Below are 24062 nucleotides of genomic sequence, written 5' to 3'. Positions count from 1 at the left end.
GACCACTGTCTCACACCATACACAAAGGTAAACTCTAAATGGATGAGAGACCTCGATGTGAGACAGGAATCCATCAAAATCCTAGAGGAGAACATAGGCAGCAACCTCTATGACATCAGCCAAAGCAACTTTTTTCATGACACATCTCCAAAGCAAGAGAAACAAAAGATAAAATGAACTTGTGGGACTTCATCAAGATAAAAAGCTTCTGCACAGCCAAGGAAACAGCCAAAAAATCTAAGAGGCAGCCCATGGAATGGGAGAATATATTTGCAAATGACACTACAGATAAAAGACTGGTATCCAAGATCTACAAAGAACTTCTCAAACTCAATACATGAGAAACAAATAAACAAATCATAAAATGGGCAGAAGATATGAACTGACGCTTTTCCAACGAAGACATACAAATGGCTAACAGACACATGAAAAAATGTTCAAAATCGTTAGCCATCAGGGAAATTCAAATCAAAACCACACTAAGATACCACCTTACGCCAGTTAGAATGACAAAAATTGACAAGGCAGGAAACAACAATTGTTGGAGAGGATGTGGAGAAAGGGGATCCCTCCTACATTGTTGGTGAGAATGCATGTTGGTACAGCCACTCTGGAAAACAGTGTGGAGGTCTCTTAAAAAGTTAAAAATTGAGCTACCCTATGACCCAGCCATTGCACTACTGGGTATTTACCCCAAAGATACAGACGTATTGAAGAGAAGGGCCATATGCACCCCAATGTTCATAGCAGCTTTGTCCACAATGGCTAAATCGTGGAAGGAGCCGAAATGTCCTTCAACAGATGACTGGATTAAGAAGTTGTGGTCCATATATACAATGGAATATTACTCAGCTATCAAAAAGAATGAGTTCTCTACATTTGCTGCAACATGGCCGGCACTGGAGGAGATAATGTTAAGTGAAATAAGTCAAGCAAAGAAAGACAATTATCATATGGTTTCTCTCATCTATGGAACATAAGAACTAGGATGATTGGTAGGAGAAGAAAGGGATAAAGAAAGGGGGTAATCAGAAGGGGGAATGAAGCATGAAAGACTATGGGCTCTGGGAAACAAACTGAGGGCTTCAGAGGGGTGGGGGTGGGGGATGGGATAGACTGGTGATGGGTAGTAAGGAGGGCACGTATTGCATGGTGCACTGGGTGTTATACGCAAGTAATGAATCATGGAACTTTACATCAGAAACCAGGGATGTACTGGTTGGTGACTAACATAATATAACAACAACAAAAAAAACCATTATTAAAAAAAAGAAATGAAGAAAGAAAAAAAAGATTTTATTTTATTTTATTTTAGAGAGAAGCGTGCACAAGTGGGGCAGGGTGGGGGAAGGCAGAGGGAACGAAGAGAGAGAATCCTAAGCAGGTTCCTTGCCTAGCATGGAGCCCAACGCAGAGCTCGATTTCACAACCCCGAGATCATGACCTGAGCTGAAATCAAGAGTTGGATGCTTAACTGACTGAGCCACCCAGGTGCTTCAGAAAAGATACTTTCTTTCAAACATTGAGTAGGTCATCACTAATTGATCATAGTGAAGAATTTTCTAAAGGTTCTCTGTAGGTAGAAGAAAATAATCCCAAATCTCAAACTACATAATCTGAATGGTCAAGTTTAATTTTAAATATATTTTTAAGAACTGATCTTTAGATTTTTTAAGAAAGGAAGGAGAGATAATTTTCACTATGTACCATTTTTGTTCCTTTTGATTGTATTCCTGATTTAAGAAACCTATATAGAAAGTATCTCTCTTAGTATACTCCATATGTTAATACAACTAGTTTAAATGAAATTTAACCCAAAAGTTGTTGTGGTCAGAAAATAAAAAAGAAAGTAGCAAGCTCCTTTCAGAACCGCTATGGGAAGTAGTATAACATTATCTCAGCCATAAAGTTGTACCTATATTTGTCTCTAGATAGTGGAGATCAGGCTATGGGTGTAATGAAAAATTAACCTGCAGAATGCAAAGAAATGGAATACTTTCTATCTTCCATATTATCTTTTAATTTTTATTATCTTTTAATAATTCCACAGAGGCCAGGACTGTTCAGAAGGACATACTGGATTCAATACTACAAATTTTGCTTGTCATTTCCATTTAACCATAGAATCACAAAAATGTTATGGCCAATGTTATCTCACACTGTACAAACACTCATATTAATAAACTATAGAGAATCAAATAGATCAAATCATGGTAGTTTAGAGCTGGAAATTACTCAGAAACATAGGTATTATGTCTCTATTATGCCTGAGAAACTTGAACACATCCACCAACGAGGAGCTCATTGCTTTCTGTTTTATTACTGAACATTAGCAATTGTCTGAAAGATTTGTAAGTAAGCCTGATTTTACTTCCTCTGACTTGTTACTGGGGTAGCCCTGTTCTTTCTATGGCAACACAGGACAAGCACACTCCCTCTTCTACATCACAGATCACCAAATATTAAAAGGTGACTATAACGTCCCCCTTTAGCGTTTACCTTTGTAGGCTAAATATCTATCATGCAATTGAGCCTTGCCCAGTCTGCCTGTGTTTGGCTAGTCAGAAGAGAAACAATCTGATTCAAGGAAGGGATGGGATGAGAAGTAGAAAAGGTGAAGGCAGAGAAGGGGAGGTGAGCTTGGAGGAAATGAACAGAGCCAACACATGTTTTATAAGGTTAAATATAACTTTTATGTTCTTGGTGACTACTTTTTAAAAATTCAGACTCCTCTTAAAAGTAGGAAGACTATTTTTGACCATGTTGTAACGATACAAATCTGGGGCTCAAGGTAACCTCGGAACGTTCCCTGGTAAGATGATCACATCTTATTCTGAGATATGTTTCTAAAAGGAGTATCAATCTATGGCCTTAAATTTGAAACGGCACACTAGAAAAAAAGATCCCAATTAAAATTATCTAGCTAAAGATCTCAGTATAAGGAAATATACTGAAATATACTGAAATATACCCCCGAGGTCTGGCCAACTCCAGTAATGTAACTGTAAAATGGGCCGTGGAGCAAGGAATCCCGGAAAATGCGTTTCTCTCTTTGGGGATATAAATAAAACAAGGGACAGCCTGTCATTTCATGTTAATGCTCACTGAGCATTGCAGTGGACACTTGAACAGTAACTAATGATCAGATATTATTACTATTCTTGGGGAAAGGTTGAATTTTAATGGCTTTTCCTATTATCAAGAAGCTTGGCTCTCACAGCTTGTAATCTGTGCCATCACTCATGTATAAATCACAACATAACAACTTGATAGACACTGCAGTTGTTGGGACCTATCACCAGTGAGGACAACTAAGAAATGACAGCCTTTACAGTCTTAATTCTATACCGACTGATCCTATTAAAGGAGACTCAGAAAATCTGCTCAGAGCAGATTCTTGAGTAATGGGCTAGACTGGAAAAAATCCATGAGAAGATGGTAACCTGTTTGACCCATGGCTGCAAATATTCACTTGTGTGTTCATCCTGGCAAATTACTAATTTGTGCTGGGTTTTATATTGACTCTACTGTCCGTGGGACACATGACTGGAAGATGGATATGTTTATCAGCCAGCTATTGCTGTAATATGCTGTGTAACACAGCAAGTGTTTTATTTTTCTTATTCGCTGGTGTGTGGATGGCAGGACAGCTTGCTTGAGGTTGCAGGTTGGCTAGTTTAGGTCAATGTTGTAGATCAGGTTTGGATAAGCTTAATGTGTTACATTCTGGGCCCAAATTGAAGAGATAGAAGCAAGCTGGGCCCTGCTCTTCCCATGGTCACCATAGGAGCGCAAGAATGCAAGCCAATCTATGTAGGCATGCATAAAACCTATTCATGTCATTTTCACTACATTCCACTGGTCAAGCCAATTGCCAATAAAATGAAGTTTGGAGGGAAGCAAAGTCCCTTCGCTGCCGCATTGTCCTGGCGGGGGTGGGGGGGTGCAGTGCAAGATGCAAGGGAAAGTGTGTAGATGTATAATCTTATTGCAGGGGAGTAAAGAGTTGGAACAAATAGTTCAATACTCCAGAGTAAATAGTGTGTGTGTGGAGGGGGGGTAGTTTTTTTTTTGTAAAAGCTGCCCTAGATAACTGCTTTATTTTAATGCAAGGATAATATTTTAGGCTAAAGCCTGGTAGTGTTATATTAAGTGAACCCATAAACACGAAAGAATTGACAACAGTGAGAAAGTCATTCGTCATAAATCCAAGAAATTTAAAATGCTACCAGCCCTGTGTGAAGGTCTCCTAGTGTAGAGAAGTGATTGGGATGCCTCAGGCCTCAAAACTCAGCAGGCTGAGCGGAGAAATCACACTGCCATTCTGGCTGGTTCAGAACAGGGCAAATGCACTCAAGCTTCTTGACACTGCCAGGGGCTCCAAAAAGAAATGTGCTCGTTGCCAGTAAAAGTGCCATTAAAAAAAAAAACAGAGGTGAAATATAAAACAAGGGAAAGTTGGGATACCATGTCTAAGTATGTTTATGGAAAGACCTATCCATTTCTAAGTGATGTAATGGAAAATCCATCTTTGGTCTACCCAAGTCAAGGACATTTTAGAAACTGAATAATGTGACAGTTTGTGACAAACTCTAAAGCCACCAACCAAAATCTCCTGCCTCTGGGGAAAGGATAGCTGGAATTCCTGAGTAAGTAAAATGATGACTTAAAGCTCAAGGGAGAGGCAATAATTCAGAAATAGCTAAGACTGTGTAGATGTGTGTGTGTGTAAATGAACTGATGCATACATATAAATAAACTCACATACTCTATGCTGATTTTGCCAACCAGTACTTACTTGTCAAAGAAAGGACTAGGTCTGGGTATGCTTGCTGTTTATTCTTTTTTAAGACTCATTGTAGTCACCTTGTCTGATTAAAACTAAGCTTCCTTCAGTTCATGTTCACCTAGCCTCAAAGATCCTCCTAGAGTTACAACCTGGATGTAAGAAAATAGAGCATCTTAAAGCTTGCGGTGATCGAACTGGAAGCAGGGTGTTCTAAGGTAAAGACAAAATGTCTCCAAAGGCACTCAATCCAATTCAATGCACCTCACACCATATATAAAAGTGAATGTAAAATGTACTGGAATGCATGATAGACTTGAATGTAAGTCTACTGGTGTAAAACTATAAAACTTGTAGGGAAAAAAACAGTAGAAAAGTCTTCATGACCATGAATTAGACAGTTCTTTGCTGTAACACCAAAAGCATGAGCCATCAAAGAAAAAAAAAAAAAGATAGACTTCATTAACATCTTAAAAACTTTCGCTCTGTGAAAGACACTGTTCGGAGAATGAAAAGATAAGATACAGACTAGAGAAAATATTTGTATGTCACACACATGTATTACATAGGTATGTATGTATGCATCTATAAACTCAACAAAAAGCAAATAAACAACCCAATAAAAAGTGGCCAAAAGGTTTGCACTTCACCAAAGAAGATATGCAGATGGCAAATGAGCCCATTAAGAGAGGCTCAACATCATTCGTCACTAGGAGAGTGAAAATTATAACCACATAAGATACCAATACTTAATAGAATTCTAGGAATTTTTTTTTTTCTTTAAGTGTCAATACCAAATGTTGATGAAGACACAGAGCAGCTGGAATTCTCAAATAGTTCTGGTTAGAGTGCGAAATGGTACACTTTGGAAAGTAGTCCTGGTCAGTTATTATAAATTTAATCTCATCCTAACTACATGACCCAGCAATCCTACTACCAAGCGTTAACCTGGATAAATGAAGACTTAGGTCTTACGATGAGTGAATGAATAAACAAACTGTAGCCCATCAGATCCATGGACTACCACTCAGGGGTACAAAAGAATGAACCGCTACATGCAACAAAATGGATGGGTCTCAAATGCATCTCAAGGAGTGAAAGAAGCTAGAATCAAAGCTCCCTCATATTTGATTCTGTTCATGACATTCTGGAAAAGGCAAAATCAAATGGGTGGAAAACAGATCAGTGGTTGTCGGGGACCTAACGAGAGTAAAGTGTTTGAGGACAAATGGGTAGCTTGAGGGGATTTTGGGAGGATGATAGAATTGTTCTATATTCCAATTATGGTGATGGTTACATCACTCTACGCATGTGTCAAAACTCACAGAAATGTGCACTTTTAAAAGTGAATTTTGCTGTATGTAAATTTAAAAATAAATTTTAAAAATCACGTTCAACACACATTTAATGTTTAAGTATTATGTGCCAGGAACTCTGCTAAGGAGTAGAGGATACAAAAATGAGAGTCAGAGCTCCTGTCCTTGAGGGAATTTAAATATAAAATAGCAAGCCTTTAGGTTAGGGTGGAGAATGACACATTGTCACTAAAAATGGTGCTGGCAAGCAGTCTTTATAAAGAGCTTCAAGAGAAGTACACACGGGGCGAGATGCTTAAAGGCAGGAAAGTGGAGAGATCACATTGTAGACATGATGAGAAATGAAAACTTAGGGAATTTAAGATGGACTTTAAAAGAGAAACACCGTTTAGTAGACAGGGATCAGAAATGGAAGAGAAGAGAGGTCAGGTCAGAAGGAAGCGTAATTGTATGGGTGCAGGTAGGTAAGCAGGCTGTGAGAAGAGAGCACTGAGTTGACTGACTTAGTTTGGAGAAAAAGTGGTGAGTGTTGGAGCTAATTTATGGGATGTCTTGAATGGTGTGGCAAGATGTTCTTAAATCAATAGATAGTGGAAAGGCAACAAAACCTTTTTGTAGGGCTTCACTTTAGGACAAATTTCTCAAGCTCATTTGACCGTGGGGCACTTAAAAAGTATAGTGTGTAGGTGGAATACCAGCCTGTTGCTTGGGAGAGTGAATGCTAGCTTTTTGTCAAAATACGTTGGATTTAGCAACTGATCCATAGGAAAAAATGCACAGTACAGATGCTTGGCATATTAAAAAAATTGAATATTACCATAAATATATGTTTACATTGTAAAACACGGTGCAGACATAGTTCAGAGACCATCAGGCAAGTAACACCAAAGGTATGGTTGGTTGGTAAAGTGGCCTATCAGCATCTATTCAAAGACGGGGTGTCGTGTGTTCCTACATAAGACAAGTGTCCTGTGGTTTCCTGTGACTATATAAGATACTACATTATTATTTAGAAGTAGATACAGTTACCTGGAGGTAGGTAATTGTGTAAGATTTAGAACTATTCGGTAATTTCCTACATACATTTTTTGTTAATGAAATTCAGAAGAAAAACATTAGTTGTGCTTACTGTAGAAGACATTGTTGGTGACCAGTCAATATCTCTTCAGTTCACTCCACATGTCACTGCAACTCTGATGGACATACCTATGCATGCCAACAGCATCCTACCTCAGGCACTTGGACCTCTCTCTACCTGAGGGCTTTCTTGGAATGTCAGAGTGTTTGTACACCAGGCAGGCTGAAAGTGCTGGGGAGGGGGTTATTTGCACCCTCAGGAGCAACCCCCAAATAATGAAGAACAAGAGCTGCTAGATAAATACTCCAGCTTCCGCGCCCCTCAGGGGAACAAGGCTGAACTGTGTTATGCACAATCTTTCAGAAGGTCCTGCATGGGATTATGCCCTAGTTTCCCACCATGACGATCCACCCATAAATGCACCCACCGTTGGCTTTCCTCCCTTCCCAAATAAACTCCTTACACCCAAATCCTTACCTTAAAGTCTGTTTGAAGTGGACGGCAGGTCAAAGACAATGTTGATTCCTTTCCCCCGCAAAGGCATCTTTTCATCAATTCAACAAATACATCAATTTCCATTAAATACGTATTTATTAAGCACTTGCTAGCTACCTAGACTGAGAATCTGATGGTGAGTAGAGTGTTATAGGTAATAATGACAAAGTGGTGTAAGTGTACAATAAGGGTGTGTACAGGTGCTAAGGGTACATGTAGCTAGAGCTCTGTATATAGTCTGAGAAGATCAGGAGAGGCTTGTCAGAGAAAGAGGTATTTCTCCTGGGGCCTGAACAATAAGCAAGAGTTAGGGAAAGAGGAGGGGGAAAAGTACAACAGGCTGTGTAATTTAGGAAATATTTCTTTAATGTTTGGGGGAATGAAAATCAAGGAGAGGAGGAAGAACAGTTGATTGAAGTACCAAAGACTGCCTGTGTCAAACTTGAGGACAAGCCTTTTATAATATGAAACAAAACAAGGTGAGTAATCATTTAACTGGTTATTTGTAAATGGTGCATTCTTTGATTACTAGATTCATTAAATGGGCCCCAGACATCCTGGGTGAAACTCACTAACTTAACAATGGGCTACTTTGCCTCTATACATACCATTCTGTTTCTGTTCTCTTCCACTGATGCAAACGTTAACCATGTTCCCTTTATCACCCTGGGAAATTTGTAACCATCTTTTTGTGCCTGAAGAAAGAGGGTTCCGAAATTGAAACAATGATGCTGTATTTGTTTCCAACTCTTTCTCTTGTTCAGTGTCTACCCAGTCTGTAAATTACTTTTGTTCTCTTGGGTGAGAGAAGAAAGTAATTTTCACCATGGAAATATAAACCTCAGATAAAAAGAATTTGATTTTATTGATTTCTTGCAATGAGTTATGTACCCACTCATTCATTCATCAAACATGTAGATATCTCTGGTATGTGCCTAAAACCCTGTTAGTCACTGAGAATACAGAGAGATAAACAGGAAGTGGCCATAGCCCTGAAATAATCTACGGTGTGATTGGGGGGGGGGTGTTGCACATACATACAGGCAATACTGACAAGACAAGAAGTGCTATTCCAAAGGAACATGTGAGATATAGCTGCACAGAGGAGGGTCACTAACTTTGACTAGGGGACACGGGGCTGATGGTCTTTTCAGAGCAGGTGGCATTTGAGTTGGAGCTTGAAAGGGGAGTTGAGTTTTCCTAATAGACAATGTGGGAAATGGCTGAACACAGAAGGAATAGCATGGACAAAGGCATGGAGACCTGTAAAAACATGGCGTGTTCAGGAAGTGCAATGGCTGGTGTAGAGACTCGAGGAAGCAGGGAGGGAGGACATGGGAAGGGCTGTGAAACTGATGCAAAGACATTTTGGGACTAGCATATGAAGGCTCTTTGGACTAGATTCTATTTGTAACGGGCATGTTCTGGAGGTTCTCAAACAAGGAGTGACATGAACTGATTTGCATTGTATAAAGTAACCTGGTAACAGGTTTAGAAGATGGGATAAAGGAGAGGCCCAGAGGAGAGGCAAGAAAAGCAGTCAGGGGACCTTTGCGAGTTTGGGCAGACACGAAAAGCCACACTCAGGCAATAGCAGTGGGCATGGAATTGATGAGGAAGAGACAAAATATCTTTGGGAGGCAGGATCCTCAGGACTTGCAAACGGACTATAGCTATCTAAGGGACAGGATGCAGCCGGGGGCAGCTCTGAGGTCAAGCCTGGGCAGCTGGGTCTATTCCGATGTTATTCGAGGGCATAGAGACAGAAGGTATTACTCTGGAGATGCAAAGCTTAAACAGGTTCCATGGATTGTGGGAGAAGCCAGACTACAGGCAGTTGAGAAGGGAACAGAAGATGAGGAAGTAGAGGACTGGTTGGATTAGACTGCTAAGAAGCTAGATTCAGGATGGGTAAGATGAGGTTGGATTTTGTAGCAATCATAGTGAGTTAGATAAGGGAACTCTGCTACGCGAACCATTGTCTTTGATGTTTTAAGTTATACTCTTTGTCGGTAAGCACTTCCTGTAATTCTGAAATATGCAGGGAAACACATGAAACACCCAGAGAAGATAGGACAGGGTGGGTAATTCACTTAGAAGAGAGGCATTCTGGAGCTATTTCTAACTCAGCCCATCCCTTGCTTCATTGGGATGTTGGTGAAACATTCAGGTTGTTTAGGAGGAGCCCGTGTATAAATACACAAACAGTCATATTTTCCACTCAAAACTGGAGGCCTTACCAGCCTTCTCTCCGTGCCATGGCACTGTCATTCGATTCATATGCTACACTCTGTAATCCGGCTAGAGCCTGGGCTGTAATTCCATATGGCTGGCCACCAGCTTCCAGCCATAAAGGACTTTGATGTTGCTGTTCAGGAGGGGCCCCAGGAGGGCTGCAGGAAGAGGATCAGACAAAGCGGGAAGAAAGGAGCCTCTGCCTCTCAGACAAAGAGGGGATAAACCCACAGGAGAGAGACCCCAGGAGGATGTCGAAAATCTGCATCCACCATCTAATAGGAAAAGGGAGGTAGCCGCAGGCTTACCAAAACCAATGATTCGCACTGATCCTGTAAACCCAAGCCCTGCTAAGTTTTATGAATTCCACTCTGTTATGTGTGCAAAGATGGTTATGTTAATGGAATTATGCTTTAAATTAGCTGAACATATTCTCAAAAGAAAATTTTTGCAGAAATTATACATTACAGATTTTGCAGTACTCTTTCTCTGCAATTTAACAGCATGATGCTGTTATTTAGCATTTAATGAGTACCAGAAAATGCTCTGTGTTTTCTCTACTTGATTCAGAAACAATGGAATAAGTGGACTTTTTTTTTTTTTTTTTAACGGATGGGAATAAGGGGATGTCTCTGGTAGTGACAACACATAAGACGGATGGTGGGGACTCAGATGAGAAGGGGATTCCTAAGGAATGCATCCTCCTCAGGATATATGCTCTTTCTTCCTCATCTTTTAAAATCCTCAATCAGGGACCCTTAGGAGTCATGCCTGATGTCCTATTGATTATCCCCAAATACATTCTTACTGTGGATCAGAGCGGGTTCATGAGCCTATAGACACAGTTTACATCAGTTGATTTTTGTTCTATTAATATCACCATTTTCCAATAAGCAGCACAGTTCTGGTTACTGGTCTTGCTTCTTGGAGTAAACTAATAGGAAAATTCCCCAACCAAATGCTTTCTGTCTTATTAGTGAGGGGTCTCCCACTCCCGTCTGAACACGCTTTTTTGTCTGATAGTAAGGTGGGAGTGTCATGTTGTAGCCATGAAAGATTTTAGAACAAACTACCATAAATCCCCCAAAACCACGGATAAAATAGGGGAGGGAAAGTCTACTGCAATTAGGTAATTTTATGTACATATTCTGTAATATCAAAATTACCAGCCCATAAAATGTTAACTGGTCCCATCAGACTTACAAAGAAAAATTATGCATTTCACAGTTGTAGTACCAACAGCTAGCTAAAGAGGTCATTGAAAACTAGTACTGGTGCGCAGTTTCAATTTTTCTTAAAAAACATACAAACAAAAACCAACTCACTTGCCTATGGACTAATTTATTTCAGGCACAACTTAATTTCTTTCAGATTTGGGGCCTATAAACCCTGGCTAATTTGTGTGGTACAATTATATGTTATTTTGGCAACTACAGAGCTCAAGAATCTTTTCAGCAATTTAAAGGCATCTTAATTCCCACATTTAAGCAAGTAGATAAGGTGCAAATAATAATACTGAATATATATCCAGTTGTGGGAAAGACACTGTAACTTAGAGATTTAATCTCAGAACTTATTTAATACCCATTAGGGCCATCTGTTTGAGATTTAGGTAAACCTGTCAGAGGCATTGGCCTGGGAGTTACTGAAGTCGGCTATACCAGGAACAGAAACAGAGGTTGTAAACTGGGGCTCACAAATGTGCTTTATTCAGGCAGCCTTGTGCTTTAACTGTTTTGAATGTGAGTGTTTTTACTTGAGGGCACATAGTCTCCAGTTCACAGTGGGACATCTCCCTATTGTCACAGACCTGTGTCTTCAGCACACTTATACCATCAGTCTGGGCCCAGGAAATATTTGATTTTGTAATCTTTAGTAGGGCTTACATACATAGGTACGTGGTAGCTTCTGCTCTTTTCAGGTGTTTAGAATACAGTCAGACAGCACAGTCACCTTCTTACATTCACGTCCATAGATAACCTACATGCCAACTTCATGAGGTAGCTGCCTCCACTCCCCAACTTCCCATTTACTCCTGCGCCTCCTGCAATCTGACTTAGACCCCCGTCACCCCACAGGAGCCTTGTCTAGGTTATAAGTGACTTTCCAGTTGTCAAAGTGGATGGACATTTTCAGCACATCCTCTTTAGTATCCAATACTATTGAGCACCTTCTTCTTCTCAAACGGTCCTCTTCCCTCAGCTTCCATGACAACAGCATTCCCCTTCCTCCCTCCAAATTCTCCTCTCCAGCTGCTCCTCTTTGTCCCTTTTGCAGCCCCACCTCCACCTCCAACCATTGACACTAGGACTGCAGCCTCATTCCGCATAAGAGACTTGATCACTTTCTGGAAAGGAAACTCTGTGATGACTCCCAAATCCGTATTTTTAGCCAGAGCTTTCTCCTAAAGTTTATCCAACTACCCATTGAAGACCCATAGGCACGTGTCATCTAATACATCTGCAGCTCCTTATTTCTCACCTCTCCATTCTAACCTATTTTACCCATCAGGGTACATATCTGCACCATACACCCAATCGCCTATTCGTTTTTTTTTTTCTTTTCTTTTCTTTCTTTCCTCTTTCTTTCTTTCTTTCTTTCTTTCTTTCTTTCTTTCTTCATCGAAGTGTAATTGAAAAAATAAAATTGTATATATTTAAAGTGTACAATGTAATGACTTAATATACACATGCATTGTGAAACATTTACCACAGTCAGCTAATTAACACATGCATTACCTCACATAGTTACCTTTTAAATTTTTCTGTGGTGAGAACACTTAAGATTGACTCTCTTAGCAGCTGTCGATACAATACAGTATTATTAACTATAGTTAGCATGCTCAGAATGTATTTATCTTATAACTGAAAGTTCATACCCTTTTACCAATGTTTTCCCATTCTCCCCTCTCTCCTCCCCTCACCCCCAGTCCCTGGCAACCACCATTCCACTCTGTTTCTATAAGTTTGACTTTTTTTTTTTTTTGATTCTACACATAAGTGAGAGCCCACAGTATTTTTCTTCTAACTTATTTCACTTGGCATAATGTCCTCAAGGTACATCTATGTTGTCACAAATGGCAAGATTTTCTTCTTTTTAGGGTTGAGTACTATTCTATTGTGTGTATATATAGATATAGATAGATATAGGTAGATATTTCCCACATTTTCTTTATCCATTCATCCAGAGACAGACACTTAGGTTGTCCCACTTCTGAAGGAAACGAGATCAGTATCTTGAAGGAATATCTGCACTCCCACGTTCTCTGCAGCATTACTCACAACAGCTAAGTTATGGATGCTGCCCTATCTTAAATCATGTCTTCTTTACCACTCAGGACCAGGTGAAAAAGACCTTAAAGTCTAATTCATAAATACTGGTTCTCTCCTCTTCTGCATCCCTGCTACTGCCACACCTGTTCATACCCCATCCTCTTTTTTTTTGGCTTTTCTTTCTTTCTTTTTTTTTTTAAAGATTTTATTTATTTATTCAACAGAGATAGAGACAGCCAGTGAGAGAGGGAACACAGTCAGGGGGAGTGGGAGAGGAAGAAGCAGGCTCATAGCGGAGGAGCCTGATGTGGGGCTCCATCCCATAACGCCGGGATCACGCCCTGAGCCGAAGGCAGACGCTTAACTGCTGTGCCACTCAGGCGCCCCTTGGCTTTTCTTATACTAGTATAATGTGCATATAGTGTAATTCACACTTTAAAGTGTATAGATAGTTCTATGAGTTTTGGCAAGTGTATATAGTCATGTAACTGCAACTACAATCAAGATATGGAACAGTCCTGTCACCACCCCCCCAAACTCTCTCATGCCTATTTGCAGTCAGTTCCTTCCCTCCTTAGCCCTGGCAAACACTGATCTGGTTTCTGTCCCTATAGTTCTGCCTTTTCTAGAATGTCATATAAATGGAATTATACTATGTGTAACTTTGAGTCTGGCATCTTTCACTTAGCATAATAAATTTGATATTCAACTTTATTGTTACAGACATCAGCAGTCCATTCCTTTTTATTGTGTATGTGTATTAGTTTATTTATCCAGGTCACCAGTTGAAGAACATTTACTTTGTTTCTAGTTCAGGACAATTGTGAATAAAAACATAATAATCACTCATGTTTACCTTTCTGTGGGAATGTCAGTTTTACCCAGGGCTGGGTAAACACCTAGGAGTGGGATTGCTGAGTGATATGGTAAATGTATATATAACTTTATATAGTAGTATCTCATTGTGTGTGTGTGTGTGTGTGTGTTTTAAAGATTTATTTATTTATTTGAGAGAGAGAGAGAGAGTTTGAGAGAGGGAGCACGGGGTGATGGGGGGATGGACAGAAGAGAGAGAGTGTTAAGCAGACTCTTGCTGAACTCGGAGACTGAGGCCAGTTTAGATCTCACAACCCTGAGAGCACGACCTGAACCAAAACTAAGAGTTGGATGCTCAACCAATTGTGCCACCCAGGTGCCTCTCACTGAAGTTTTAATTTGCATTTTGTTAATGATTATGTTAACATCTTATGTTAAGCATGCTCATTGCCATCCATATAGTGGGAAGTGTCTGTTGAAATCTTTGATCCCCTCTTAAAAAAAAAATGGATTGTTCTCCTATTTTTTATTGAGTTTTAAGAGTTTTTAGGTAATCCGGATCCAGTTCTTTATCAGATATGTGTTTTGTAAAAACGCTCTCCCAGTTTATGGCTTGTCTTTTTATTCTCTAAGAGTTTCTTTTTTAAAAGTTTGTATTTTGAGATGATTGTAGATTCACATGCAGTTGTAAGATATGATACAGAGAGATTTTTGCTTCCCCTTCCTCCAGTTTCCACCAATGGTAACATCTTGAATAATTATAATACAACATCACAACCAAGGAATGGACGTTGATACAATCAATCCATCTTATTCAACTTTCACCAGCTTTATATGCACTCGTGTGTGTGTGTGTGTGTGTGTGTGTGTGTGTGTGTTTCATTCTATGCAATTCTATCACACATGTAAATTTCTATGACCACCACCACTGTCAAGATACAAACAGTTCATCACCAGGATCCTTTTATAGCCATAGCCACCTTACCCTCTCCCTTCCTCCCTAACTCCTGGCAACCACTAACCTCCTCTTCATCTCTATAATTTTGTCATTTCAAGAATGTTATATAAATGGAATCATACAGTATTTGACTTTGAGTCTGGCTTCTTTCACTCAGCATAATTCCCTGGAAATCCATCCAAGTGATTATACGTATTAGTAGTCCCTTCATTTTTGTTGCTGAATAGTATTCCACAGTTTTTTATCCATTCACTGGTGGAAGGACATCTTAGTGGTTTCCATTTTGGAGCTATTACAAATAAAGCTGCTATGATCATTTAAGTACAGGTTTTTTGTGTGAGCACCAGTTTTCATTTCTCTGGGATAAACACTCATGAACATAATTGCTGGATCTTAGAGTAGTTGCATCATTAGTTTTATAAGAAACTGCCAAACTGTTCTCTAGAATGGCTGTACCATTATCCACGATACATATTATATTTTATATCCCCACCAGTAATGTGTGTGTGATTCAGTTTTTCTGTATCCCAATCAGGACCTAGTTTTGTTGCTATTTTTTATTTTAGCCATTCTGAGAGATGTGTAGTGACATCTCATTGTAGTTTTAATGTGTATTTTCCTGGTAGATAATGATGTTGAACATCTTTCCAGGTGCTAACAGTGTCTTTCGAGGTACTCATCCTTTCCTATGTGTGTATGTATATATGTATGTATGTATGTATTTTCCAGCTTTATTGAGATCTAATTGACATACAAGTTTAAGGTGTACAATGTGATAATTTGATCCATTTATATATATATTGTCCTCAACTTATGTCAGGGTTATGTCCCAATAAACCTATCTTAGGCTGAAAATATCACAAATTGAAACTACATTTAATACACCTACCCTACCAATCATCTGTAGCTTAGCCTAGTCCACCTTAAATGTGCTCAGAGCGCTTACAGTAGCCTACAGTTGGGAAAAATCACCTAACACAAAGCCTATTTCATAATGAAGTATTGAACATCTCATGTAATGTATTGAATATTGCACTGAAGGTGAAAAACAGAACAGTTTTATGGATACAGAATGGTTGTAAGTATACAGGTTGTTTAACTTTCGGATCATGTGGCTGACTGGGAGCTGTGGCTCCCTGCCGCTGCCCAGCATCATGAGACAGCATGATACTACATATCATCAGCCCAGGAAAAGATAAAATTCAAAATCCTAAGTACAGTTTTTACTGAATGCCTATCATTTTTGCACCATCATAAAGTTGAAAAATCATTGGTCAAACCATCATAAGTCGGGGATCATCTGTACTGTGAAATTGTTATCACAATAAAGTTAACACCTCCGCCACTTCACACAATTACCACCTATTCTTCTGGTGAGAATATTCAAGATTTACTGTCTTAGTATATAAGAAAGTATAACTTTCAAGTATATAACACAATATTGTTAATTACAGTCACCATGCTGTATATTAGATTCTCAGAACTTATTTGTCTTATGACTGGAAATTTGTACCTTTAACCAATATCTGCCCATTTTCTGCACCCCCAGCTCCTGGCCACCTATTCTCCTCTGTTTCTGTGAGTTCAGCTCTTTTAGATGCTACAGATGAGTGAAATCATACACTATCTGCCTCTCTTCAAGTTATTTCACTTAGCACAATGCCCTCTGGTTTCATCTGTGTAGCTGCAAATGGCAGGATTTCCTTTTTTGTTTTGTTTTGTGGCAGGAAAATATTCCATTATACATAGAAGATAAATAATAGATTAAATAATCTTCATATATACCCATATCACATTTTCTTTGTCCATTTATCCATTTATCCAGTGTCCAAAACACTTCAGTGTTTTCCGTGTCTTGGCTAACGCTGCAAAGATTCTGGGAGTGCAATGATCTCGTTGGCATCCAGATTTCAATTCTTTTGGATATATTTCCAGAGGTGGAATTGCTGGATCAATGGCAGTTCTATTTTTCATTTTTTTGAGGAATCTCCATCCTGTTTTCCATAGTGACTGCACAAATTTACCTTCCTACTAACCGTGCACAAGGGAGCCAATCCATTCTTGACAGGGCCATTGTATGGCAAAGGATATCTCTTCCAGTCTTGACTTCTTCCAAAACAGAGACAGAAGAGGTGCCTTCCACAGAATCCCATGCCCGATCCCGGTATAACTCGTAACTTCCCGTGGAAAAGCGGCCTCCTTCATCAGACCCTCATCTCGAAGAGGGCAGAGGCACTCGTGCTCAGCTCAAGATCATCCCCAGCCAGCATATTGCTTGTCACAGATCAAGTGACATTTCTTAAATGAATGAATAATAAAAAACAGAATGACTTCAGTGCTTAAAAGAGGTTTTGGCACAGAGAAAGAATGGATTAAGGAACCGGTCAGGGCATGGTGGTTGTCACCCCACTAACCACCAAGTAGGCCAGCTGTGGAGCTCAACCTGGCGCCCAGACCTCGACCCCGCGAGCGCGCAGCATTCTCCGGTCGGCCCCGCCCCTTCCCCCTCCCCCGCCCCTCCCCCGCCCCAACCCCGCCCCAACCCCGCCCCCCAGCGTTTCCCTTCAGCCTCCTCTACAGTCAGTAACCAATTAGGGAGAGGAGGCGGGCCTCGTTGGCGCGGTGCTCCTTGGGTAGTGTCCGTAGTTACTGTTGCTAAGGCTGCTGCTGGCCGGAAGTGGTGGGAGTCAGAAGTTTTGGGAGCCAGATCCTGAGAGAGGTCAAGGGTCAGTGCAGAGCCGGGAGGAGATGGTGAAGCAGACCATACAGGTTTTCGCGAGGGTGAAGCCCACCGCCCGGAAGCAGCCACAAGGGGTACGGGCAGCGAGGGCGCCGGCGCGGTGGGGCCTCCCAGGCAGGGGAGGGACGGCACGCTGGGCCCTAGACTGAGGGGGGCGGCTGGGCGCAGGGCGCGGGATGGCGTCCCGAGTTCCGCACACTCTCTTGAGGCGACCGGGAGGCCACGCAGGCAGCCGGGCCGCTCCCGCGGGGCAGGGCCCGGTGGCGCGGACGCTGTGCACAGAGCCGCACACGGGCGCCCGGACACACGTGTTCACGCAGGGGCCGACGCGTGCGTGTGCGTGTGTGCGCGCTCACGGGGGCCACGCGTCAGCTTGCACCCCTCTCGCACCTTCCCGGGAAGCGGTCACGCAGCGGTGCGCACTCTGCACACAGATGAGCCCACACCTGTGCTGCTCGCTTGGGCAGAACGTGCCAGCAAAAGATGCGTGTCCGCACACGTCTGAGATGCTGCGGATAGTGTAGGTAGACACACAAACTAAAAACATGCCACTGTGGCTCTGTGCGGAGTGGGCCTCTAGGAATCTGTTGCCTGACTACATCGTCCTTGTACGACGCAAACATGAACCTTTGACATACTTTTTGCAGATATACAGATTTATGCATCCCGAAGATTGTGTGTGTGTGTGTGTGTATGCTTTTCATTCAGAAAATACTGATGCACAAGACAAACCTCTACAGCATTGAGCGTTTACTAGGTGCCGCCACTAGTGTGCTAAAGTCAGTTTAAGACCTTGCCCTCCCGGTGAGAAGAGATACTTGCTGTACTTCTTAAATGTTTCAAAACATGTTTTTTTCCTCCCTCGAAAGAGCATAGTCCTTACCACTTAGGTGTTTTGTCTACATTATCTCTGATTCTCAGGAGAACTCTGCAAGGTTGATGTCATTTTCCTCATTTTGTAGATGAGGAAACTGAGTCTCAGGTGAAATAATGCCATCAAGCCATCCACCCAGTCAGTGGCAGAACCCAGGTTTTAATGAAGGATTTTTTATTCTAAAGTTTTTGGCTCTTCAAACCAAACTCTTTTCCTCCCAAAGTGAGGACTTAGGTAAGGGCAGTCTGGGTCTTACTCATGAGTGTGTGGAATAGGTATATTATTAATAATATTTTATATCTATTCCATATCTACAATGTGTATCTATGTAACATCATAGTATATTATAATGTAGCATTTGCCTCATATTATTTACATATGTGAAACAAGAATATGGCATCTTTGTCATCATCATCATCAAAAGTTTTTTTACTCATGGACTACTTGAAAATAAGATGCATGAGAAGACTCCAAAGAAAATACTTTTTTTTTTTTTTAAAGGAATGAAACAGTGTAGAACCATGGATATCTTCCCATTTTCTCTCCTCTTATATTCACTTATGAGAAGGTTTTTAAAAGTGCATTATATATACCAAGTGTTTTATATGTAAAATCCTTCCGTATCTTTCAGATTCTTAGTCAAAAATATTGAGCTTTTCTACATAGACTTAGCAGTGGGAAGCAGGTGCTTGGATTTGGTATTATTAGAGGATTGGTTGGGCGAGGGGGTGGGAGGATGATAGGGGGTTGGAGAATCTTGGGTATAATTTTGAACTTTCTCTTTTCTTAAAGTGCAGTGTTTGCATATTTTACTGTGCCTTCTTTTGCTTTTCTTTGGTGAGATTCTGTAGGGTGGATTGTTTGAGTATTTTTAGGTCCTACTATATGTTTATAATGGCAGATTCTTACCAAGATGCAACATTATGCCACATACATAAAAATAAGAGAACACAGCTGAACACATTTTGAGTTACTGTATCCCTGCTCTCCCTTAGAAATCCCACTTTTATCACCCTATCTTTTTGCTCCTGGGATATGTTATGGTTGTTTTTTTGCCTGTAACATTCAACCAGGAGTGATTCAAAGGTATTTTTCTTTTTTTTTTTCCTTAAGATTTTATTCATTTATCTGAGAGAGAGAGAGACTAAGACAGAGGAGCAGAGGGAGAAGCAGTCTCCCCACTGAGCAGGGAGCCCGATGTGAGGCTTGATCCCAGGACTCTAAGATCATGACCTGAGCCGAAGGCAGATGCTTAACTGACTGAGCCACCCAGGCACCCCTGTATTTTTCTTTCTTTCCTCTTCATTTTGCGGTTGTATTACCTCATTAGTCTTATTCCTTAAGGCACTATAAAGTAAGTTATAATAATCTATAGAGTGGTAACTTAGAAGATGCATAAGACAAACCTCTGATAATTTCAGCAGTGGCCATGCTTTTCATTTGTATGGTGCTCAGTACATTTCAAAACATGTTCATATTCATCCTCATATTTCTTGTAATTGTCTTCTGGGTCTAAAAACTCCCCACTGTGTCTCAAATAAATATTGTTATGACTAAAGGTAAAGAGTCAGTCTATTAAACTAAGCAAGGTTTCTGGTTGAGAGGGACTTTTCTTAATGCCTCAAAGAATGGCTTAATAAGCGAGGTAGAGGGTCAGTGTTCTCACTGTAGTCGATGGTCCTTTCTGTCTTTTGAGCACTGAGTGTTACAGAATTTTTTAGAACATGTGACTCGCATGAAAAGGAGTATCTCACTCTTGTATGTTTCATGTCTTACACACCCCTTTCACTCACCTGTCTAGCCATTAACTTTTTTTTTTAGTGTAGTGCCCTACAGGGTATAATTTTTAAATGTCTCTTGAGAAAACCTAGCCACGGAAAGTCTCAGACCTGATGCCATTACTTTCTACAAATAATTTTACTTTACAGGATGACTTTTCTGCATGAATTCTTCACATTTTAAGTGAGAGGTTCAATAAAAATCTGCTTAGGAAAATTATTTACTTTAGGGAGATTTAGGTAAGCTTTACTTGTTTAAGAATATGACTTTTCCCCCCATAATCAAGCATCTAAATGAGTCTTAAACAGGAAGTATTGCCTGTTAGAAAGACTTTTATTTCCTGGTGAAAGACAAGAAGTCTTTTTTTAAAAAAAAAACCTCTAAATCTAATGACTAACATTTTTTATGGTGCATTACAAAATGCTTCCATTTCCATGACATCATTTATCCCCCAGCAAACTTGTAAGGGAGGCAATTCTGTTTTCCTCATTTTATGTATAAAGGAACTGAGATTCTGAACGTGGTGGCTGGTCACACAGCTGGTAAATTGAGCTCAGTGTTGGACACAAGTCTTTGGGTACCAAGTCTTATGCTATTCTTTATTCCACGTGACCTCTTTATAGGCTTGAGTCTTGATTTTCCTGGCCAGTAAATAAAGAAGTAGGTAACCAAGAAGAGAATCAGAAAATTTGCAGTTGGAAGGGGGGTTGGTTAAGACCCCTTCATTTCCATATCAGTTTAGAGAGGTTAAGTGGTTTCTCCCAGGTCCCTTGCTAATTAGTGGCTGAGCTGGGACGAGAACCTTGAAGATGACATCAAAGACATGAATTACATATGTCTTTTGAAACCACATGTCTTTTATCAAATGCCTGAATATGTCTCATGGAAACTGGGGCTGCTTTGAATATAACTTGAATTAGAGCATTCTTGTGAGCTCTCTGAGAAGTCTCAGACCTAGTCCTTTGATCTGCTTCGGCCACTTTGTAAATGCTCAGAAATGCTTATTGGTCATAGAAAGATGTTAATTTCTGGTACATAATTCCAAAGCAGTACTTAGATTAATGTCCTGCTTTCAGAACTATTAGTTTCTCAACAACAGAGACACTCAAATGCTCAAATTCGAGTACTAGATCATTCAAAGAGAATCTGAGCTTTGATAGAGCATTGATTTAAGTGTTACCTCTTTTTCTGTTCCATATATTTGTTAGAGTCTGCACACAGTTCAAAGAGGAAAATTATCCAGATTATACGATGTTATGACTTATCTTGAGAATACAATTTTTTATACAATTACAATGCCTATCATAATAACTTGGTCATAATTCCAGCTGTAATTTTACCGTGCTATATTCATTTGTTGTCTTCATATTTGCAGATTTATTCCATAGATGACGATGAAAAATTAACCCCTAGCCTGGAAATTATCTTACCTCGAGATTTGGCAGATGGATTTGTGAATAATAAGCGAGAAAGCTACAAATTTAAGTAAGTTCATCTTTAGCTTCTGTTTCTGCTTCACTATTGAACTAACTCTGGTATGCATTAATATCCACCGTGAAATCATTAGTGCCATTTTGTGGGGAGAATGTAGTGCGATTTTCTATCTCATCTAGTAGGTAGTTGTCTTTTCATCGCTGGGCCCAGAGTTGAAAAGAGGGTGTGTTTCTTTCCTTTTTTTTTTTTTTTTAAGATTTTATTTATTTATTTGACTGAGGGGGGTGTGGAGAGTGTGCACAAACAGGTAGAGTGGCAGGCAGAGGAGCGAGAAGCAGGCTCCCGCTGAGCAGAGAGTGGGCTGAAGTGGGGTCATGACCTGACCTCAAGGCAGAAGCTCTACCAGCTGCACCACCCTGGAGCCCCGAGGGTGTGTTTCTCTGTCCAAGATGCTCTCCCCAAACCCCAGCCTTTCTTTGTTACATCTGTTTATCTAGTGTTGTCCTTTTCCTACTTGGTCCACTATGATTTAGCTCTTACAGGAAGCTCAGTGTATGGCTAAACTTTATTCAAGTTGAACTTAAGGTGTAATCTGTGTGCTGTATAGATGAGCTTTCTTTATAACATAAATGGTATCTGGAGCTCATATGCCCACTGGCACACTGCATACCTCTATTGTCTAATGTAGCGGCTGCTAGCCACAGGGAGGTCTTAAGCACTTAAAATGTAGCCAGCCTAAACTGGGATGTGCTCTAAGTGTGAAACAGATCGAAGATTTTGAAGGCTTGGTGTGGGGGGAAAAAAAGAATGTAAAACATCTCAAGAATTTTTTCATACTGATTACATATTAAAATGATAAAGTTTGGGGTTATAGTGGATTAAAAATAGATTCTTAAAATTAATTTCACCTGTTTCTTTGTTTAAAAAAGTGGCTACTCGAAAATTTTAAATTACACATATACTCACATGTATGGATTGCATTATATTTCTCTTGGACAGTGCCGAACTGTAGGGATCGGGTGAAACCTACCCAACAGCCACCCCTGGATTGTCATCAGTGCCTTTGGTCCAAATTCTTTTCTAGTAGCCAGGCCTTGAAATGAGGGATATGGGCTCCTTTATGCTGCCTTTTTTCCCTAGTTTCACTCTGTGCTGTTTCTTTTCATCCCCACTTTTGACTTTTGAAGAAGTTTGAGCCCAAGTTAAAGCCATATTTGATCTCTGCTTCCATTTAGGTCGTGGATTTCTGGGTCCCATGGAAGGAATCCTAATTGCTGTCTTGCATTTCTTTCTAGGCTGTTTTGCTTGGGCCCTGTTTCCATAATGTTTCTGTGCTCACCCTTTGCATAAAACCAACCCAGGTATTTTTTTATAGTTCTCTCTCAAATTTATTTATTTATGTATGTATGTATGTATGTATGTATGTATGTCTCAAAAATTCTCTTTGGTCTTGACAGTTTATGCTTTGTGTCTAAATTATCCATCTCCTCCCACCTCCGCCCCATCTTCTGGTGTCTTCTTTTACTGTAAGCACATGGGGGATTGCTAGCACATGGCTGCATAGTGAGGTGGTCCTTACCCTGTCTTTCTGGCTCCCCATTGCCTTTCATTTTGTTCTTTAAGGAGTACCTTTATGAAACAAGACTTACTTTTTCTGAAGCAGGCATTTTCCTACTGGTGTAAGCATGCCACATACTTCAGTAGCTGTGACTTCATGACAGCTGGGTGAGGCCAGTCTCTATAAAACCGCAGTTTGCTGAAACATTTTATTCAGCATGATTCTATATGATTGTTAGGAACAATTGGCCACATCTCTATCTATTGGCTTTTTCCAAAGTATTCTTTATATTATGTAGATAGAAACAGTACATTTAAACATGTTTCATTGAAAATGTGTTATTTGCTTACTTTAAATCTCTTATTCTTTCTAAATCTCTGGATTAAAAATATTGGCTTTAGCATTTTAAATAAATTAATCAGGTATTTAACTTATACCTATGTTCAGAGATAAATATTTCAGCATCTTAAGGGTGTTTCCTCCCAAGAACATTCATTCATTCAATCAGTAAATATTTATTTACCATCCACTGTGTGCTGTTTTAATGGCTAGGAACACAGCAGGGAATGCAACAAAGGTCCGGCTCTTATGGTGCTTACATTTTAGTGGGAGGAGGTAGATAGGCAGATCCTTAAGTACAGTGTATATCAGGAAGTGTTAAGTGCCACGGAGAAAAATTAGGCAGGCAAGGGGAATAAGGAGTGCCAGGAAGAGGGGCTGC

At 40.2% G+C, this 24062-nt stretch overlaps 1 protein-coding gene across 4 annotated transcripts in view; it reads left to right on the top strand.

Moving 5' to 3' along the window:
• Positions 1-17604: 17604 nt before the first annotated feature.
• The window catches only part of KIF6 (kinesin family member 6), a 423767-nt gene continuing 417309 nt past the window's right edge, over positions 17605-24062 (top strand). For 3 of the 4 annotated variants that reach the window (XM_044378327.3, XM_026482835.4, XM_057304795.1), the window contains exons 1-2: positions 17605-17770; positions 21725-21834. In XM_044378327.3, the coding sequence (XP_044234262.2) occupies positions 17705-17770; positions 21725-21834 (176 nt within the window). In that variant the 5' untranslated portion in view covers positions 17605-17704. Of the gene's footprint in view, positions 17771-21724; positions 21835-23078; positions 23145-24062 lie in introns of those variants that run through there. The other variant, XM_057304796.1, reaches the window with a different exon arrangement.

The sequence above is a fragment of the Ursus arctos genome, unplaced genomic scaffold (genome assembly GCF_023065955.2).
Source record: "Ursus arctos isolate Adak ecotype North America unplaced genomic scaffold, UrsArc2.0 scaffold_31, whole genome shotgun sequence".
Taxonomy (NCBI): domain Eukaryota; kingdom Metazoa; phylum Chordata; class Mammalia; order Carnivora; family Ursidae; genus Ursus; species Ursus arctos.
The sequence above is the reverse complement of the archived record's forward strand: the minus strand, read 5'-3'. Positions and strand labels throughout refer to the sequence as shown.